General features: G+C 43.1%; 5 protein-coding genes and 1 long non-coding RNA gene across 8 annotated transcripts; 4 read left to right on the top strand and 2 right to left on the bottom strand.

Annotated features, from left to right (window-relative positions):
* Nucleotides 1-3,278: 3,278 nt before the first annotated feature.
* On the top strand, nt 3,279-6,872 carry LOC6536177 (DNA polymerase iota). Of its 2 annotated transcripts, none has more exons than XM_015192113.3 (3): nt 3,279-3,398; nt 4,175-5,146; nt 5,211-6,872. In XM_015192113.3, the coding sequence occupies exons 2-3, from the start codon at nt 4,190-4,192 to the stop codon at nt 6,465-6,467; spliced, it is 2,214 nt and encodes a 737-aa protein (XP_015047599.1). In that variant the 5' UTR covers nt 3,279-3,398; nt 4,175-4,189; the 3' UTR covers nt 6,468-6,872. The 2 variants fall into 2 exon arrangements, with proteins under 2 accessions (XP_015047599.1, XP_002096768.1); XM_002096732.4 differs by having other exon boundaries at nt 3,398-3,480.
* Nucleotides 6,522-10,280, bottom strand: LOC6536178 (transcriptional adapter 2B). Of its 2 annotated transcripts, none has more exons than XM_002096733.3 (4): nt 10,071-10,280; nt 8,627-9,502; nt 8,040-8,119; nt 6,522-7,972 (listed from the first exon to the last, which is right to left on the bottom strand). In XM_002096733.3, the coding sequence occupies exons 1-4, from the start codon at nt 10,182-10,184 to the stop codon at nt 7,369-7,371; spliced, it is 1,674 nt and encodes a 557-aa protein (XP_002096769.1). In that variant the 5' UTR covers nt 10,185-10,280; the 3' UTR covers nt 6,522-7,368. The 2 variants fall into 2 exon arrangements, with proteins under 2 accessions (XP_002096769.1, XP_015047600.1); XM_015192114.3 differs by having other exon boundaries at nt 7,715-7,972; nt 8,040-8,189; nt 10,071-10,279.
* Nucleotides 10,281-10,524: 244 nt separating this feature from the next.
* Nucleotides 10,525-13,482, bottom strand: LOC6536179 (CUE domain-containing protein 2). The gene is made up of 4 exons (XM_002096734.4): nt 12,919-13,482; nt 12,603-12,849; nt 12,378-12,544; nt 10,525-12,261 (listed from the first exon to the last, which is right to left on the bottom strand). Exons 1-4 carry the CDS (start codon nt 13,230-13,232, stop codon nt 12,075-12,077), a joined length of 915 nt encoding a protein of 304 aa, XP_002096770.2. The 5' UTR covers nt 13,233-13,482; the 3' UTR covers nt 10,525-12,074.
* Nucleotides 12,130-12,913, top strand: LOC122319622. The gene is made up of 2 exons (XR_006245256.1): nt 12,130-12,270; nt 12,329-12,913. It is a non-coding gene; the product is annotated as an uncharacterized LOC122319622 (long non-coding RNA).
* A 217-nt stretch (nt 13,483-13,699) lies between the features above and the next one.
* Nucleotides 13,700-15,417, top strand: LOC6536180 (tether containing UBX domain for GLUT4). The gene is made up of 2 exons (XM_002096735.3): nt 13,700-13,855; nt 13,911-15,417. Exon 2 carries the CDS (start codon nt 13,927-13,929, stop codon nt 15,361-15,363), a length of 1,437 nt encoding a protein of 478 aa, XP_002096771.1. The 5' UTR covers nt 13,700-13,855; nt 13,911-13,926; the 3' UTR covers nt 15,364-15,417.
* A 227-nt stretch (nt 15,418-15,644) lies between these two features.
* On the top strand, nt 15,645-19,109 carry LOC6536181 (prolyl 4-hydroxylase subunit alpha-1). Its single transcript, XM_039376843.2, has 8 exons — nt 15,645-16,578; nt 16,636-16,793; nt 16,848-17,001; nt 17,056-17,710; nt 17,774-17,818; nt 17,874-18,039; nt 18,096-18,178; nt 18,246-19,109. The coding sequence occupies exons 1-8, from the start codon at nt 16,373-16,375 to the stop codon at nt 18,300-18,302; spliced, it is 1,524 nt and encodes a 507-aa protein (XP_039232777.1). The 5' UTR covers nt 15,645-16,372; the 3' UTR covers nt 18,303-19,109.
* Nucleotides 19,110-19,333: the final 224 nt, after the last annotated feature.

The raw sequence follows: 19,333 nt of genomic DNA on the forward strand, positions 1-19,333 counted from the left end.
CAGCACCACAGCACCGCCTGCAGCCAAGTGGGGCAGCAAAGGAGATGGTCATGAGTCGGTCTTAGTACTGCTACATGTGGCTGGGAGTGCTCCAATAAGAACGACACAAGTCCGAGGCGGCCGAAAGGAGCTCGAGGAGCAGCCAAGTGGAGACGCACACGCTGGCTGATTTTAATCAAATTCACAGCATTGTTTGCCTGTCAGACAGCCAGCGGGGCGATTATCACTGGCGCAGGACGAGGACGAGGACGAGGAGGAGGGATCTGCCAGGAGAATGGTGGAAGGAGTAAGGAGGAGTGGACAACAAGGTCTGTCTGATATATATTTTCCAGCTTTTTCGTTTTTTTTTTACTTTTTTACTTCTGCTGCTGGCGAATTCCGAGCGCATTTCATACGACACCACAGGCAATACTCGTACCATAAAGCTGAGCTGCCCCACATTCTTGGCGGGCATGAAAGCGCGTGACCACACCACCAAGTCCACGCCCCAATCCCCCATCTCCATTGGAGACCCACCCACCTGGGGTGGTGCCTTTATTTTATTATATTATTTTCCTTCTTTTTTTGGTACGCGCCTTTATCTTGTTGAAGACTACGCCAATATAAAACTCATGAATATCATTAAAAATCACGGCTGAGCGCTCGTTAAATTATCGTAATAACCACAACTGCGCTGACATGCGATGTTCAGATTTCAAAGTTGCTAATTGCTCTTAATATGCAACATTAAATAAATAAAACTTTCATAAGTTAAACCAGAAGTTGAATTGAAATATTCATATGTTGATATACTTTTGTATATCTTCTAGGATTGTCTTAGCTCCAACCTTATCCTTGAGACCAACACTTCACACTAAGGCCAGCAGTCCCAGTTTCTGTATCCTTTTTGAAAGTATTTGGTTTTATTATTTTATTGGGTAGAATGTTTCTCTAAGCCGTTTTGCCATTTTTTTGCTAAAACAACGCATATTTATTAAAACAGGTTAACACATTGTTGACAATACTAAGCCGCATTTAGTATATATTACTTCTTTTTCAAGACTTATCCTTTAATTTCATTAAATACAAGTTATAGTAGCTTACAATTTAGTTTTTTAACGGCCATATCAGTGGACAACTTTTATCGTCTTCGGGGTTAGAGGCTTTGGATTTGCCATTACGGCGACCACTGCAAGGAGTAAAAAGGAGCACACCGCAAAGAACCTCATTTTGTTCGCCTTCGACTGAATCCGAATAGCGCACTGCCTTTTATACCAAAAGCGCACTCAATAAACTGGATTATTTGAGATATAAAATTTCACTGTTGTTGCATTCTCGAATAATACTAATGTACACATGTTTGAATCTTTCAAAAATCTGAAAAAATATGAAGATTTAACATAAATTCCTGTGCTTATTATTTTATTTACATTTTTTAAGATTTAGAAGAACATATCTTGCTTCCTGTGAAAGTTAATTATTTTCCTTGAGTACTTTTTATTATTCCTTTTGAAATAGGCTTGGGATCACCCTGGACGGAGGCCAATGCGAGGATCAAAAGAGCGCAGATAGCGAAGAACTTCATCGTAGTAGCTGGTGATGCACTCTGGTATGTGATCCACCTATTTATACCCCTAAAATAGAAACCGACTGGTTTCTAAGCTTATTAATTCCTGTTTCTTAATCAAATAATTTTTAAGCTGGCACGGTTGTATTAATGCCATCGACCAATGATTACGATTGTTTTAGAATGCTAATAATGAAACCAGTACAGTACTCCAAATTTGCTTAATTTGTTTTTAATTAACACACATTTCTAATAAACAAGATATACCAGATATATATGCGTAGACACAAAATGTTTATTGTTTAAAAATAACTTTTTTGGAGTGTCGCATAAATTTATTCCACAAAAACGTGATTTAGTTAATTATATGAACATATGTATAGTATTTTAATTGAATGCTCTCGAATGTTAGTAATTTAATTTAAGAATTTCTCAAGCTTAATTGTAGCGTGTTTAAGTTAGGTTTTGATTTTAAAAATGCTAATTGGCTTGTTTTACTCAATGATAAATTTCCATTAAAATAATATTACGAAACAACAGAAAACGGCAAAGTCACCGTTCTTAAAAAATATCACATATCCGTGGGAGTTATAAAGTTTGGTGCATATTGATGGGCAAATAATAGTAAAATCAAAAACAAAATAAAAACGTTAATTAAAAGTGTGGACGTGTCAGTTCTGTGCTTTTTGTGCGTTCTAGAGTCGTCGTGGCAGCAAATAGAATCAGATGCTTAAATAAACCTTCTAGTTTTTATAGTTCCCGATTATGATTCAGAATATATACATTTGATCTGGTCGGAAACGGCTCCTTCGTCCTGTGACATAAATATACGCTTATAATATAAATATATGTTTGAAACTTTGTTTCCTACATCGCAACAAACTATCGTGGAAGTTGGGTTTCCAATCAGATACAACAGCTTGTAACCATAAGCTTAAGAAAAGTCTCATTTTTAATGCATTTCTATGTATGTATGTATTTATATTCAGAAGAACATCGCTGTTTTTATTTAAATTTTATTTATATTTAAAATGTCATTGTTTCAAAACGTAAACTCTGTTTTAAAATATTAAGCCGCTTGATTCCAGTGAAAGTTTATTATTTTCCATAAGCAACCTTAAGTGTTCTGGGTGCGATGGGCTTCGGATCACCCTGAACGGATGCCAAGGCGAGGATCAAAAGAGCGCAGATAGCGAAGATCTTCATTGTAGTAAATTGTGATGCACTCTGGATTATGATCCACCTTTTTATACGCCTAAAATTAAAACCAACTGGAAACCCGAAACCCATACATTCCTGATGCTTATTTAAATACTATTTAATTTTAGACAATTATATTGTTGGTGTCATTCAAAGAGTGCGCATGTTTGGATATGCTAATAAACCAGTAAACAGTAGGAGTACTTCCAGTTTACCTAATTATTGCTTTGATTTGCTCACGTAGCACTCATTAAGATATTCCAGATGTTAATTATATGTCCATGTCATATTAATTATACAACCATGTGCTTTGTATTTCAACACAATAATTTATAAGTTTTACTGTTTTCTTTTTCGTTAAAGGAATATAAGAAATATATACGTTGTATTATGTAAAACTTTTCATTTCCTCCATGGCAATTTGAAAATAACGTACTTTCGCGGCAATCGCCTGTTTTGTTGAGTTGCCATCTAGATTTTCACACATTTTGGGAGTTGCCATTTTGACTTTAGAGAGTTGGGAGTTGCCGTCCATATATGTACGGATTTCGGGAGTTGCCATCCTGATTTGTACCAATTTTTTGTTATCGATTCCAACCTTGCCCGACTTATCGTTAGTGCCATCGCTGTGCTCTCACCTCTAGATTTCAAGGTAAATATAAACCCCAATTAAAAGTAATATTTTACTGCAGTTCCTTGCATTTGACTGTAAATCGTGTTATTAAGATACACCGGTAAGTTGAGGGGAGTGATAAACCCAAAAACGGTTATGCTCCCTGTCGCGTACGAAGTCCGTTGTTTTTTCGTTCACAAACTAATGCGTCATCGCCAAACAGACAACTATGTGCAATATTTTGTTGTGGTTCGTTGTAATTGTTTAGCCGGCACTTAACTCTGGGTTGTGTGTGTGCGCGTTGGCGTTTGGGCTCGAATGTTTTTCGCAATGTTTGATTAGAAAGTCGGCGGCACCAGTGGAAGAAGAAGAAACGGCGAGCAACAGTGGCAGCAGCAAAGAAACAGATTTCACCAGCGGAGCACCCCGCGCGTTCTCTTCCTCTCACTCTCTCTTTTGTTTCACCGCCAGCCATCCAACTTGCATCAGAATACCCTGTAAAAATCAGGGTTTGCTAGACTAATTCAAGTGCTTGGTTTCCATTTTGATCGCTATACATTTATTGTTATTATTTTGCGGCATTCCATTACAGAATTGATTGATTGATTCATGTATGTATATTTGTTGACTTAAAAACATAAGTGCCGAATGGTAACAGAGATACATTTATACATATACAGTTCACAATTTTTGTGTGCCAGTGATACTTATTTTAGGCAATTGCACTTCAAACTCATATACAGGGTATCCCATAGTCAAATGCAATCTTATGGCCAGCTCTATGAGTCCTATTTCATGACCTTTCGCAATTTCAGGCGATCAGAACCGTCATGGACTTCGCGAGCGTGCTCGGTAAAAGCGAGGCGCATCAGCGCACCATTATCCACCTGGACATGGACTACTTCTACGCTCAGGTGGAGGAGATTCGGGATCCAACGCTGCGATCAAAGGCTCTGGGGATTCAACAGAAGAACATCGTGGTCACCTGCAACTATGTGGCGCGGGCCAAAGGGGTGACGAAATTGATGCTCATCGCCGAGGCACAGCGCATCTGTCCCGATTTGGTTTTGGTCAATGGAGAGGACCTCACACCGTATCGGCAGATGTCGCAAAGAATCTTTGACCTTCTGCTCAACTACACTCCCCTAGTGGAGAAGCTTGGTTTCGATGAGAACTTTATGGATGTGACTGCACTGGTAGAACTGCGACAGGCTCACGTAGCTGAGGCCCAGACTAAACCACCGGTGGGTCACACGTATCCGGCGGATGGCACTCCCTTGTCAAATTGCGATTGCGGCTGTGCCCAGCGGCTGGCCATCGGCACTCGGATTGCCCAGGAAATCAGGGAGGAACTCAAGCTCCGGCTGGGAATTACCTGCTGCGCTGGAATCGCCTATAACAAGCTGCTGGCCAAGCTGGTCGGCAGTAGTCATAAACCTAATCAGCAGACCGTTCTTGTTTCCACCTATGCAGAGCAGTTTATGCGGGAACTGGGCGACCTAAAGCGAGTCACTGGGATTGGTCAGAAGACGCAGTGCCTTCTCCTGGAGGCGGGTATGTCATCCATTGAGCAGCTGCAGCAGTGCGACATGGACGTAATGCGGAAGAAATTCGGATTTGAAACTGCCACCCGACTGCGAGATCTGGCCTTTGGCCGTGACACGAGCTCAGTCCGTCCCACCGGAAAACCCAAGACCATTGGAATGGAAGATGCCTGTAAACCAATATCCGTACGAACCGATGTGGAAGAAAGGTTTCGCATGCTGCTCAAGCGGCTGGTGGAGCAAGTAAGTTAAAAGTCATTTATAAGTTCGGTAACAGCCAACTTACGAAAACATTTTGAATCCCCAGGTTGCAGAGGATGGCCGCGTACCCATTGCCATCAAGGTGGTGCTACGTAAGTTCGATTCCCAGAAGAAGACCAGCCACCGTGAGACCAAACAGGCAAACATTCTACCCTCCCTCTTTAAAACCTCCGTGTGTCCAGGAGAAACAGGAGTAAGCAAGGTACAACTGGCAGACGGAGCCCAGGAAAAACTTCTCAAGATTGTGATGCGACTTTTTGAGCGAATAGTTGATATGAGCAAGCCCTTTAACATTACTCTACTGGGCCTGGCATTTTCCAAGTTCCAGGAGCGCAAGGTTGGCTCCTCATCAATTGCAAATTTTCTGATCAAGAAGGCGGATCTGGAGGTTCAGTCTATTACCTCACTCACAAATACGAGTCTCACAAGTCCTACAGCGGAGAGTCCCACATCAGACGAATGCGCCTTCCGCTCCTCGCCAACAACATTCAAACCAAGCGATCAGTTCTATAGGAGAAGAGCCACAACTGCATCGCCAGTGCCCATGCTGCTTGATAATGGTTCAGAATCAGCGGCCACCAATTCGGATTTCAGCGACTTCTCTGAGACTGAAGTAGAACCCTCGCCGAAAAAGAGTCGCATTGGCCGATTGTTAGTATCTAAGCGCAGCCGCTTGGCGGCGGATGTGGGAGATTCCGCCGCCGAAGTAGCTTCGCCCAGCAAACTGCGCGTCTGTGATCTGCGTCTGAACTCGCGTGATAGCGAGAAGGACTTCCCCATGAGCACCACGCCGTCTACCTCTTCGTCCGCGCCTGCTCCTCGTTTCCGAACCGTCCAGCCACCAAACACTTTGCTGCAACGGATTGACGGCAGTTTACGCTTTGTAACGACACGCACTGCTAGTCGCTTGAGCTCAAATGCGAGTTCTACGGCCTCCTCTCCGCTTCCTTCTCCAATGGACGACTCCGTGGCAATGAGCGCACCTAGCACACCAACCTTGTCGTTTCCCTCATCCACCACGACTGCGGCGGCCACCAACACGAGTAGTACGGCAACGTGTGATGCCCTAACGAATATAGCTTGTCCAGCAGGTGTGGATGCCGAGGTGTTCAAAGAGCTGCCCGTGGAGTTGCAGACCGAGTTGATCGCATCGTGGCGCAGCTCCCTGGTGGCGGCTGTGGAGCAAACGAATGGGACCGGTGCCACTACAAGCGCAGCTATTGCCAGTGGAGCCCCAGCAACTGCCACTACCGCTAGCGGTCAGAAAAACACTTTGTATCGCTACTTTCTTCGGAATAAGTGATGCAGTGCATCCGAGCATCACATCGTTTATAGTTATAAGAGCAAAGAGAATAAATTTGTTTAAATATATGATATATTTTTGTAGGTATACGGTTACAAGCGTTAGGGCGTCGCTTTGGATAAACTTAAGCTAGGATACATAAATAAGGTAGTAGTAGATTTCTAGACCTGAATGAGTAAATTGGTTAAGTTTATAATATAAAAGAACATCATTAGAAAAGCGCTAGAAAGTGCTCGTTAAACATGTTTTAATCTTCACAAGTGTATAAAACATTCCAAATGTGTTAACATTTTAAATATTAATATTTTTTTATTCCAGCATTGTTTTCCATTCCTCAGTTATATTAACTATGCACTTGCAAGACATTGAATATTAAACTCTTGGCTTTTAATGAATTACGTTCAATTGCATTGTTCAGTTTCTTGCCCAGAAAATCTATCTAAATATGAATACTCAGTGCGGTAGTGCCGCTATCAGAGGCTTACACAATAGCTATTTCTTACATATCCTAGCGGCGTTCAGTCCGGAGCGGTTTCCCTGGCAGCTGTGAGATCCGAGAAACAAGTCACGTCCTCGTTTCACATTCACTATTACATTTATTATTTCATTTACACTTCATATCATACATATTCAATTGGTTGGGTCACCTACTTAAGCTTAGTTAATACAGAATATCTGAATCCCGACATCTCACTCAAAGGAACCAAACTTTATGTAATTGAGCTTGACTTGATACAAGTAAATGGATTTTCAGTTTTGTAGTTTTAACCACGATGAAAATGGCAACGAAAGTTGAACAGTATAAAAATGTCTTTAACCTATTCTAACCAATAAAATAAAGTGAAGTCCTTATAAATGCATTTAGCTCTTAATCAAGGGGGCGCGGGAAGTTGAATGGTGTTCAGTGGCTCAGCCAGCCGCACTTGATGAAGAACTTCCGCAGCGAAGTCTCCATGGGACTGCCCAGCGATGGTGCTCCGCTCAAGCAGACAGTCTTAACCGAGAGGTAGGTGGTGGGCGTAATATTATGCTTCTTGCACAGATCCAGCTCGTTGTGACTAAGCAGTTCACTGCCCAGCGGCTGGGGCAGGTGCTTCAGTTCCTCCAGCTGGGTGCGCAATTTTAGGCTCATGCTGGGCAGCTGCTCACTGCCTGCGCCGGCGGCCTCGTTTTGCATTTTGTGCTGGTTTCCGCTTTGCAGGAGCTGAGAATGCTGCTGCAGCGGCTGCAGATGTTGTTGGCTTCCCTTCGCCGAGTTCGTGGGCAGATTCGCCATCGTCGTAGCCGTGGAAGTCACTCCCGTCGTCGCTCCCGAGTCCACTGTTGCCCCCATTCCCGTTCCCATTCCCGTCGTCTGCAGCATCGTAGCTGCCGACGATCCCCGACAGCTATCCAAGTAGTTTTTGCTGGGCAATAATGCGCCGGAGCAGGTCGGGTCGGCGATGTGGAGCGTGTTTCTTGGTGCGATTGAATTTGAACTTACCTCGGCGCCGCTTGACATTTCGCTAAGCGAACGAAACAAATTATTATTTATGTTCAAAAGTAATTGCAATTTTTTTACAAAATACTTACACCTTTCTGAGATTCGGTTGTGGGGAGTGCAAGGAAGAGCTTGGCGGCCGATGACTTCCATTGGATGGTTGCGTGTGGTCCTGTGGTTAAACATTGTCTTATAGAACCATTCGAACGCTCGTTGTTTGGCGCGTTTATTATGCAGTGGAGCTGAATATCGTGAGACAAGACGGAAAAGCGATTGTAAGAGTTTGGTCAGGTCAGGTCAGGACGGCTAAAGCAAGGCAGAACACACGATATTCAACTCGTCATGCATTCTCAGTGAAAAAAGCTTACTCCAAGGGGAATAAAATCGAATCTTACCAGTCTGAGCGTCTTAAACTCTGGTTTTTGTATCTCAAATTCATTTAATTATTTAAATCCTTACATACAATTTAAGTTCATCTTTAAGTTAATTTATTAAAATATAAAGCTAAAATAACCCCTGGAGGAGTTTTAGATTTCGTAAGTCGATAGAACAAAAATGAAATATATTTTTGATTTAAGTTAAAAAAACAGAGTGTTAGGTCGGCTTTTCGAGTGCAAATCAAATATTTACGTTTGGATAATTCGATTTCGGCACCCCTGTTACGGAGCCTTACACTTACGGTCTTCCCGTGGCCATAAGGTCCTGCAGAGCGGTGCGTCGCTGTTGCGGCATGCTGCTCAAAGTGGGTGCATTCCGCAATTTTGGTCAGGCCATTGTACCGGTATCGGTACAGCTCTGACTGTCGAATGCGTAGTTCCTTTTCTCGCTCCAGTGATCCCAACAGCCGTTCATACTCGTTACAAGTGTAGAACTGGGCGTAGACCCGAAATCTGTCACGGAACTCGCGCTGCTCTTTTGTGAGACCTTGTTGCAGAGCGTAATTTCTGTTGCGGAAGAAATTTGATACCAACTGATAGTCCCTGACCATCCGTTTTCTGCGAGCCCGCTCTCTAAGTCGGCGGGTGTAGATGTCCACGTGGGCCAGCTTAAGCATCACATCCACCTCCGTATCCTCAGAGCTTAAAGAGATGTTGGAGATCAGTTGCTCTGCCGTGGGGTCGTACTCCCGTTCGAAGCTGTCCCTGTTGGGCATGTAGCCCAGCTGCATGGCCTCATCGGAGTTGATTTCCAATGGAGGCAAAGTGGAGAGTGCATTGGTGCCCAGAGGACCAGCGTCGTCGTCTCCTGTGTGATCTATAAGGCGGGGTCTCTGGCTCTGGGCCGGCGTCCAAGTGGCCCTTCCAATCGTGCCATTCACGAACTTATTCACATACTCCTCCTTGGCGTCCTCCGCCGACTTCGTCTCAATGTGCTTGCTAATGTCCTCCCAGTTTCCGAAGCCGTACTGCTCGATTGCATCCAACAGACGGATCTCCTCTCGTGCCGTCCACGCCCCCTTTCCACGAAATACACTCAATATGGAGGTACCCGTGTCCATGAACTGGTAGGCATGGTTATTTTGATGGGCACCGATTTCCGCACCTGCGGCAAAGCACTGCGCAAAAAATAAACAATAATACAACATAAATACAGAGTCAGCTGTTTTTTAATCAACATGGTGAAATTGCCGGTTGCGTGTATGTATTTGTTTGTATGCCTAGATGAGTCAGTTTTTTGGTTCCAAATTTGCGACGCATCTCTAGATTGTGCGAGTGTGGGTGTAACAGGGTGAGTCGATTATCTTCACAAAGTTATATCGGGGTGCAAAAAAGATATTCGAAAATTTAGCCAATTTTCTTCCACCTTCGTAAAATGCCTTGGAATATACTTTGTATTCAGAAGAGCAAGAGCAGCCTCCATGTTTAATATTTAATTTGGTTAACTGTTGTTTATTTTCTTAATGATTTAAAGTTGATATGGCAAAGCAATAAAAACATAAATATATTTTATATTGCATTTATTATACTCCTAAAAACGCATTTTACTACAACGTAAATTCAAACATTCGTTTTAATATTTACAAATCCACCTACAAGTTTCTAGAACCTCAAAAATAGCGACCCACCCTACTGCACACATGTATAAGTGCGTCGCTCGTCGTCGTGTATGTGTGAGTTACTTACTTGCAAACATAAATCGAAGTTTTCGCACTCCGCGCAGTGGACTCGAATGCCTTGAATATCATCCTGGCAATTTGTGCAATTATACTTTGTGAATAAATCCGCAATTGTGGTCATTTTGGGCCAAAACGTGGATTTTCACGACAATTATGAGTTGTGCGAAAAAAAAACTTATGCCCGCAGTGTGACCAGACGCGAAGACAACGCCATATTGCTCGACTGGGAATTTGTATATATAACAAAGAACCAGTTCTTCTAAACAGTGCCGCATATATAGCTAGTTTTTGAAGCTATTTCTAGCGACTTTTTAAAATTGTAATCTTGTTATTTTCAGCAAAAAATGAAAAAACCAGCCTGTTTGATTGTAATTCGTCCGAAATCTATACTTTAGAACATACAACATTAAACATAAGCGGCTTTAAACATCATACATATTTAAAACTCCAATATACACATATGCGTTAAATATTGATAGTAGTTTATTTAATAATTTCAAAAGTTTAATTCGAGTGTTTTGCCTTTTCTTTAAGTTGATTTTTACGCTAATATCACAAAAATAATATATAAAACTAAAACATAAGATGTGAATATCAAACCAAAACCAGGTAAACATAAATACGAATGTGATGGTTGAATTAAAATTAAATACACGGGAGTTACAAGAAATTATTAAATGTTGTTATATCTTTTGTCTCAAACAAAAAGTGTAAAACTAATAACTGCCGAAAAATATTTCGGATCCTTACATCTAACATGAACAAGGTGCGGGACTGTCGTGATATTGTAGGTTACAATCATTACAATAATTGGGAAGGATTTGGGGTAGGCTATGCTGTATAAATAGTTGATTATTCGATTAGTTCATACATTGTATATATGCTGAATACGTTTAGATTATTGTTAGTATTGCTGTCTTACACCGAGCAGTAGCCGAATTGTTATGGGTTCCAGATATCTCAGTGGGCGGTGAGGACTAGTTTGTGTTGCATGTGGCTTTGGTGGCATTGTTGCTAGTTTACTCTTGCTAGTTAGCTTGGACCAGAGGAAAACAAAACGAGTTACACGATACAAAATGGGTTAACAAATCTTAAACAGATATGGCAAGTTTCTTGTGCAGCTGCGTTTCCAAAACACGCACACGGCCAACAAAATTCATCAATTCGAGTACCTAAAAACTTCTAAATAAGTCTATTTGAGCGCCAAATTCGGTTTTGGTGTCGCACCTGCGTCTGATCCTAGGGATTGAAGTAGGTTTAACAATACTGTTTGAGGACATTCAAGAGTTTGAGATTCATGATTTTCACAGATACGGTTCGATTTGAATTCGCTTGCGTAAGGAACTAAGGAGAAGTCACAGCGCAGGCGCGACCCCAGTCGTCATAATTGACGACTGGCAACGGAAACAGATCCAGGTCCAGATCCGTCTGAACCGCCTGCTCCCGGCAACGAGACTCATAAGCAGGCGGCCGCGGAAAATGGGCTCTCAAAATTTGCATAAGCGAGTAGTCCTAAAGCATAACTATCAACTAATTTGGTATGTAAAGTCTTTGTGTCTTTTTCTTGGGCTTTAGCGCGATGAACGTTCGAGGTCCAGTGGCAATGGCCAACTAGCAACAGTATGACCAACATGCCGGCCGATGCCACAAACTCTGCACCATACTCACTCGGATATGGGAACCGACTCGCTGTGCTCGGTGGCTCGTCTTTGTCTCTAAACTCTCGCTGCTCATCGTCATCGTCTTGGGAAGCATCTAAACATTGGCTAAGCTTGGCGGGGATCACTGGTTTGGTGAAGCTGGAATAAGTGCTGGTATGGCTCAGCCCAACAATATGCATCTGATTGTATAAACTGTGCTCGTTTTCAGGATGCCTGCTGTTGTTGGTGCCGTTGGATCTGCAGCTACCGCTACTGGCGAAGATCGGTCTCGTGGGTGCGGATAAGTTACTGGGGTGTGGATTAATTTGCTTCTTGATAAAATACTTGAAGAGGGGTTTGTTCCTCTTTAGTTACGGTTGAATCTGCTTCTTGGGTTTTTTTAACTCAGCATCTTCGTCACGCTTAATCTCGGTGTACCGCTCGCCCTTGAGCGAAACGATCTTATTGTCCCGGTAGCGAACCAGCTTGCGAGGCTCCATTTTTGGGACCACCGGCTTGTACTCACGCTGGGTGGCGTTCTTGTCAACATAGGAGTACCTAGATGGGGTAAATAAAAAAAATACGATTGAATATTTGTAATTACAAATTACATTGCCTATTTTAGGTGCTATAATATATTGCTGTGCCGACTTAATTTTAAATTGTATACTTACCTAGCGATAATACGATTCTTGAGTTCATTATCGTCGACGACTACATTCTTTTTTATGTAAGTAGTATGCGACTTGTCAGTAATACATTGGTTGGTCTCTTGACGATGCAAGAGGATCTGGGTGGCGCTATCGATGTCGCCCTTGGAAATTGCGATGCAGTGCTTGATCTGCGAAAGGATATAAATGCATTACACAGTATTGAAAAACTTCTTTCATTTGACTTACCTCGGCAATTGCCGAATCCGGAAACATTTCCTGGAGCACTTCGGTCTCGTCCAAAAAGTAGTCGCAAGTGGAGCTGGAGCTGTCGGTAGAGCCTCCATCGCTAGTCTCCGAAAGATGTTGGGAACGCTTGTTTCCACCACAGCCACCGCTGCTGCTGCTGTTCGAAGAGAGTTCGTCCTTTTCGGAAGTGGACGAGTTGCGAGCACGCAGCTTGGACTCCGGAATAATGCTGGAGAGGCTCAGGGAGCTGCAAATATATTGCAAGTATATATTAAATATAAAAATTTTAAGCATAAGAATGCAAAGGAAAACGTACTTTAGCGATAAGTTGACGGCGTCTGGGTTTTCCTGGTTTTTCTCCATATCGGTAAGCTCGTTGGCCAGCTTGTAGATCCAGTCACAGATGATGCCCTGGTCAATGGTGGAAAACTCCTCGAAGTAGGCTCCCATCATCTCCACAAAGCCTTCGACATCGAAGCACGGGTCCTGGGAGGCCTCCTCCAAAATCGAAATAATGTACGAAAGCACGATTTCGTCTACAACACTGAAGTCGGCTCCCGGTATGTGGCCACTAATAAACTGCACCAGGCTGCGCTTCACCATCTCGTGCTGCTTCTCCAGATTGGTCATATTGGCTATATAGTTGAAGGGACTTCTCGAAGTATCTCTTGCTGGGTCGGCGGTTTTCAAACAGCTCTCTCTCACAGGGCGTCACTCAAAATGCTGAAACTCACTGAATGGGGACTTCCCCGTAACTTAGAGCATGTCCTCTGACAGTCGAATAATAGAAATTTAATTTAGTTTGAATGCAAATTGCGTTTTGAATAGTTTTGATTTTGCGAGCTGCGCCTTTCTTTTGCTTCTTCCTGCTGCAATCAATAATACTCCGATACACAGGCAGCTCCTATCGATTGAAATAGAAGTAACATAAGTCTATCGATATGTGGAATTCAAAATTATTGAATTTTCTTTAAATCCGTTATACGGTAATGATTATACTTTAATATATTGCTTATACTGTTTATAATTGGCAGTTATTCACGTATACCATTTGTACATTTAGAAATCCATAATAAGTAAAACTCCTGCTAACCGATATCTTTCAGGGGGCGCATCTCTAATGAGAATGAGAAAAACGAAAGTCACGCAACGCAGTAAACAAATTTTTAGGTCTATCGATAGACGTACACCCACAACCCCAATTCCAACCGGCAAATTCCGGAACGTAGTCTCTGCTCAAAACGTCTATAGAGGTGAGTTTTTTTTGCCTCCACTTGGATGCTACCATACCAATCCGTATTCTTGCAGGGAAGTTGCCAGCCCGATGGACAAGCGCGTCACAGTCCTGCTGCCCAATGGTCGGCGGCAGAATGTGAACGTGACGGCGAACATGACGCTGCTGGAGATTTTGGAGACGGCCTGCTCCAAGCACGGCTACGATGCGGAGGAGCACTGTCTCAAGTTCCACAACAAGGTGGTCGGATTGACGCAGCAGTTTCGTTTCAGTGGCCTGCCTAACAACTGTGTCCTTGAGATGGAGCAAACGGAAAAGCGGCGTACACTGAGTAACGTTCTTGTCTGCGTCCAGCTGAACGACGGATCCCGCCAGCAAGCAGACTTTTCGCCCAACGACACCATTTGGCTGGTGGTCCAAAAGCTCTGCGAGTCCCATGTCAATGGTTACGAAAGCCCCGTCATCGTCTACATGCGCAGCGAGGTCATAGGACAGGAGCAGATGCGCCAGACCACGCTGAAATCCCTAGGAATCCTCGAGGGTCGCGCTATGATGCGTCTTATCGACAAAAAACCCGAGGACCTTAAGACCCAGGCAAATGTGTACAAAGCTCCCGCTGTCAAGCCTCGGGTAGACAACGACGACCAGCCCAGCACCTCCCGCTCGGCAATGGCAGCTGGTGGCAGCGGAGGAGGCGGTGGATTTGCCCTTACCAGCAACATGATCAAGAATTTAAAACGCACGGCTCCTGAAGAAAATGCCAGTGGGAGTGAACCAGCCAAGACCTCAGGTGAAGACAAACAAGAGCAGCAGCCTCAGCCGGAAGCACCTAAATACGACTGGGGTAGTGGTTCCGGATACTCCATGCACCACCCCCCGGAGCGAAAGCAGGACGAAAACGAAGTCGAAGAGAATCCAGGCAGGGCTCCCCCAGTTGTGAGAGTAATTGGTCCCCGTCAGGCTGTACTCTTCTCCTTGGACGAATCCAAGAAAAACGCAGACGATTTGCCGGACTCATTTTTCGACTTGACCGTCAACGATTTAAAGATGGTACTGCGCGATTTAAAGCGTACTTCAACCGGAGATGACGACGCTCCCTTGCTGACAGCAAAGCTGAGGGAGTTGGAGCGCCAAAAGACCATGCTGGCTAAGCTCAACCAGTACAAAGACTGTGTGCTGCGCGTTCAGTTTCCCGATCGCTTCGTGCTCCAGGGCATCTTTAAGCCGCACGAGCCCCTTTCTAAGGTGGAGGAGTTTGTTCGGGAGTTTTTGGTCCAGCCAGGGGAGCAATTCCATCTGTTCACCATTCCACCGAAGAAGGTGTTGCCCTCCGATGAGACGCTCCTGGAGCTGAATTTTGTCCCAAATGCCATCGTGCACTTTGGGTTTCTCAAGGACTCGCTCAATGCTGTGAACAATCGATTCGTGAAGGAGCAGTACATGGATCAGTTGACCTCCGAGGAGGGAGCGCATTATGCGGTTCAAAAATACCGTCTTACCCGTGCAACGGCGGCGGGGTCTAGTTAATAGATACATGGCTTTAAGCGAACAGTCTGCGTGATATTAAATGAATCCGCTTTATTTCTATATATTTTTTATTTAAAAAATTTGTACATCAAATAAGGATTGTCGTTCTTTTCTTAAAAACACGAACTATTTATTTTAGTCTTATACGTTTGCATTTCATGAAGTAGAACACATTTGCGCCACTTGATGAGCAATGCATGGAGCCATTACAATTTTCACAACAAAATTGAATTTAGTCTAACTTTATTTAGAACCAACTATCACTGGACAACTGGAGCGCAGCGTAATAATATTCATGTGAATATGAAGATTATGCCAGAAGACCGCCGACCCTTAGCCTTACTGCTCATATTTTATGGACAATGAAACTGATTGTATTTTTACAAGAGCTTGTATTCAGAAAGGCGTAAGGCCAGGCTTCAGAATGATTTTTTCTCCTTTTTTAAGGAAAAATCTGCCATCGTTTAGCAATCCTAAGCTGACAGTGCTGTTCTGAATGTGGTTATAGGTCATACATAGATGTCGGGTTATGGGTTTTCCAACGATGTGGATAACCGCTTTTTCAACTCATGAGCCTAATTAATGTGAACTGAGAGAAAGGAATTTTTTTTAACAAACTCATTCTTAACCAAAATAAATTTTATAAATCTTTTTTCATGCGAATTTTCAAACTCATTGCAGTAAATTAGACAAGCGCCTAATAACATAACAAATCATACAAACAACACAAATAACTAGTAACGGTCAATAAGTTAAAGTGGTCGGTTATGCTGTAACTTAATTAGTCAAGCCTGCAAGCTTGGCGCATACAAAGAAGCCACAAAAACTAAACACACCGACTATGAGAAAGAGTGTCCTCTTACTTTTATCCTTCAACAGATTTATAGGGACTTTTGAATCCGAGAGAGATAAAGCATTGCTAATTAAATTAGACCGCAACAAATTACCTATTATCAATACTATCATTACCATGTTTTAAAGTCATTTGCCAATACGTCCCAAAAGTGAAATGTACAGCTTAAAATTTGTAATGTTTATTGGCATTTTAAGTGCTTGTATAATTTGCTGCCAAGGGTTTGCCAAATCCATTCGAAAGAAATCGTATGCTGCCTCAACAATGGAACTGATGAACCTTCTGGAGGTTGAGGATAAACTGGTAGACAATTTAAATGGCTATGTGGAAACACTGAAAATGAAATTAAATTTAATGAAAAGGTGGGACTAAGCAGCAGTTTCTCATTGAATAATTACATATCCACGTATTACCTACAGATCCCTAACTGCTATGAGTACAGAGCACAACGAAATGCAGAGTGACTATGAATCGTACTTGGCAAATCCATTGAACAGCTTTCGACTAATACATCGCCTACACACGAGTTGGAGGAAATGGTATCACTATGCCTTTAGGACCGAAAATAATGCATTAGGTACTGCCAATATCTTGCCAAGTCAAAGAGTTTGCTTTAAATTATAGTTCGTAGTGCGTATTGAGAATGCCCATCATATGAGAATGCTGCTACCCACTTCATTGGATTTGGAACACGCGTGTCGCGGAATCGATGACTTGATGTCCTTTTACGACCTTAAGCCAGAAGAGCTGGCAGCTGGTAACTTAGCAGGGTACTCACAGACAGAGTAAGTTCGGCTAAGTTTACTGAAATACACAATATCATTATTACTGACTTCCAGTACAGAACTGACAGCTTACGATTGCTTAGCCCTCGGAGAGTTCAGCGTTCAAAGTCGAAAGGACGATCTTGCCGAGGCTTGGTTTAATCTCTCTTTGAGTCGTTTTGATAATATTTTCGACCAATACCGAGCGCACGAGGCGTTGGCAATGCTCCTGGCGAAGAACAAGCAGCTAACTGCAGCCCTTCACCACTTAGACAACAAGCCGGAGGAAGTAGCCCCCAGTCATGGAGTCACACACATCGAGGAGGAGTTGGCGACTGTGCAGAACTGCACGGTTGTTGTCCAAAAACCAAGTCGCCTCCATTGTCGCTACAACAGCACCACGACGCCCTTCACGCGGATTGCCCCTCTAAAAATGGAGGAGCTGAGTTTGGATCCGTACATGGTGGTCTTTCACGATGTGATTTACGACAGAGAAATTGAATTGATGCTAAACTCAAGTAATTTCATATTATCCCTGACTGATTCGGGTCAGGAGTCGGAGGTGAGAGCTTCAAAGGACTCATATATAGTAGAATCCAAAACCCTCAATGACCGGGTAACCGATATGACCGGACTTAGTATGGAGCTCAGCGATCCATTTTCGCTGATTAATTACGGCATAGGTGGGCACTACATGTTGCACTATGACTATCATAAATATACGAATACGGTATGATTTTTGGAAAATTTAAAACTATGTTGGAAAAGTAATTTTATCATAGTATATTTTCAGACCAGGGCAAAGTACGGGGATCGAATAGCTACCCTTTTGTTTTACGTAAGTCACTCCACTTTGTCGCAGTCTCCTTGGTATTAGCTTGAAGCTTTTCCAGCTGGGAGAAGTTGACTCGGGTGGCGCCACAATCTTCCCGAGGATTAATATTACCGTTACGCCCAAGAAGGGGTCAGCGGTCTTCTGGTACAATCTGCACAACTCCGGAGCTTTGCATTTGGAAACCCTGCACTCAGCATGCCCGGTGATAAGCGGTTCCAAATACGGTAAGCTTTAAGGAGTTATGCTTTGCATGAAGGACCCACAGGATCTTTTTTTACAGTACTCACGAAGTGGATAAACGAGTTGCCTCAAATGTTCTCCACACCCTGCATGAAAGACTCGAATCTACACCCACCGCAAAATGTATAATTTAATAATCTGAACTGAAATCCTTAAGATTAAATGAGTTTCCTTTCCCGCATGATATCAGGTATATCTCTACCGTTATCCGCCCGCCCAGTGCTGCCAAGTAACTGTTACTGAGTAACTGGAGAGAGCGAAAGAGAGCGTTTGAGTTTGTTTGGCGTATCTTCGGCTTACCGCGATTGCAACTTCGATTCGGATTCGGATTCGGATTCGGATTGCGCTTATGTTTCAGTTTCTGATTCGGCTTTCAGTCGTTGGCGGCGCGCCAGAGCAACAAGTTAAGTTTCGCACCTGGCCAGGTGATCGCGATACTCGCAGGTTGTAAGTCGCTAACGCTTTGCTTTGGCAACACAGTCTAAATATTTTGTATAGCCAAGGCGATACTATCAGACCCGTCTCAATCTAATGGGCTGTGGTTGAAATTACAAAATTAAATCAAGAGGCTAATTCGCGTTAACATTGATTTGTCCAGTGCTAACAGATTGTGTGTGTGTGTGTGTGTGTGCGTGTAAATTGGTTTTGCGCTAATTTCGGGCGAAATATTAACGCGGCCAAAAGAGCTAACGAAATTAAAGCGTATCGAAAACAACTTTTACCTATGCTGCCAGTTTCAAAACGAGGCAGAACTGTTGTTGTTTTAGTTGTTGCCGTTGAACGTGCGCAGTGTTGTTGTTATCGCGGTGTGTTTGCTTTTGGGGGCGTGGCTGGTAGTTGGCATGTGCGCAGCCGCCTTAAGTTGGCAGTGACAATAGACCAAAAAAACAGACAGCCGAGGAAATTATGGAGCGCTGACCAACAAACCAAAACCAAAGCGCTGGCAATTGGAAAGTTGTTGTTATGCTCAAGAGAGCAGCGAAGGAGACAAGTGCCGGACTGGAATATCGCTGCATGTGTCGCTAAATAAATCACCAGCGTTTCAGTCAAGAAATCATAGCGCTACAAGACTTTTATTATGCCCCTTTTTTAATTAGCTTTTTGGCCAAGTGTAATCAAATGTTGTGACAAATGGTGATAAAGTTAGCTTGAAAAGTTAGTTCGATTTTCAATCAAATTCTTGCAGATCAATTCGGATTTAAATTGAAAGAAAAACCAATTGCTTTTTATGGATAATGTTATAGCTAGAAATGTATGTGATTTGGCTTCAATTTATAA

This window comes from Drosophila yakuba, chromosome 3R (assembly GCF_016746365.2).
Source record: "Drosophila yakuba strain Tai18E2 chromosome 3R, Prin_Dyak_Tai18E2_2.1, whole genome shotgun sequence".
NCBI lineage: Eukaryota > Metazoa > Arthropoda > Insecta > Diptera > Drosophilidae > Drosophila > Drosophila yakuba.

Bases quoted from the DNA above. Each gene is read 5' to 3' on its own strand.
- LOC6536177 (XM_015192113.3), top strand. From the start codon at position 4,190: ATGGACTTCGCGAGCGTGCTCGGTAAAAGCGAGGCGCATCAGCGCACC. The intron at 5,147-5,210 runs GTAAGTTAAAAG...TTGAATCCCCAG, and splicing joins TCAAGCGGCTGGTGGAGCAA to GTTGCAGAGGATGGCCGCGT.
- LOC6536178 (XM_002096733.3), bottom strand. From the start codon at position 10,184: ATGACCACAATTGCGGATTTATTCACAAAGTATAATTGCACAAATTGC. The intron at 9,503-10,070 runs GTAAGTAACTCA...TTTTTTGCGCAG, and splicing joins ACTTCGATTTATGTTTGCAA to TGCTTTGCCGCAGGTGCGGA. The intron at 7,973-8,039 runs GTAAGTATTTTG...TCGTTCGCTTAG, and splicing joins CAACCGAATCTCAGAAAGGT to CGAAATGTCAAGCGGCGCCG.
- LOC6536179 (XM_002096734.4), bottom strand. From the start codon at position 13,232: ATGACCAATCTGGAGAAGCAGCACGAGATGGTGAAGCGCAGCCTGGTG. The intron at 12,545-12,602 runs GTAAGTCAAATG...ATCCTTTCGCAG, and splicing joins CGGATTCGGCAATTGCCGAG to ATCAAGCACTGCATCGCAAT. The intron at 12,262-12,377 runs GTAAGTATACAA...TACCCCATCTAG, and splicing joins AAGAATCGTATTATCGCTAG to GTACTCCTATGTTGACAAGA.
- LOC6536180 (XM_002096735.3), top strand. From the start codon at position 13,927: ATGGACAAGCGCGTCACAGTCCTGCTGCCCAATGGTCGGCGGCAGAAT.
- LOC6536181 (XM_039376843.2), top strand. From the start codon at position 16,373: ATGTACAGCTTAAAATTTGTAATGTTTATTGGCATTTTAAGTGCTTGT. The intron at 17,002-17,055 runs GTAAGTTCGGCT...ACTGACTTCCAG, and splicing joins GCAGGGTACTCACAGACAGA to TACAGAACTGACAGCTTACG. The intron at 17,711-17,773 runs GTATGATTTTTG...GTATATTTTCAG, and splicing joins ATCATAAATATACGAATACG to ACCAGGGCAAAGTACGGGGA.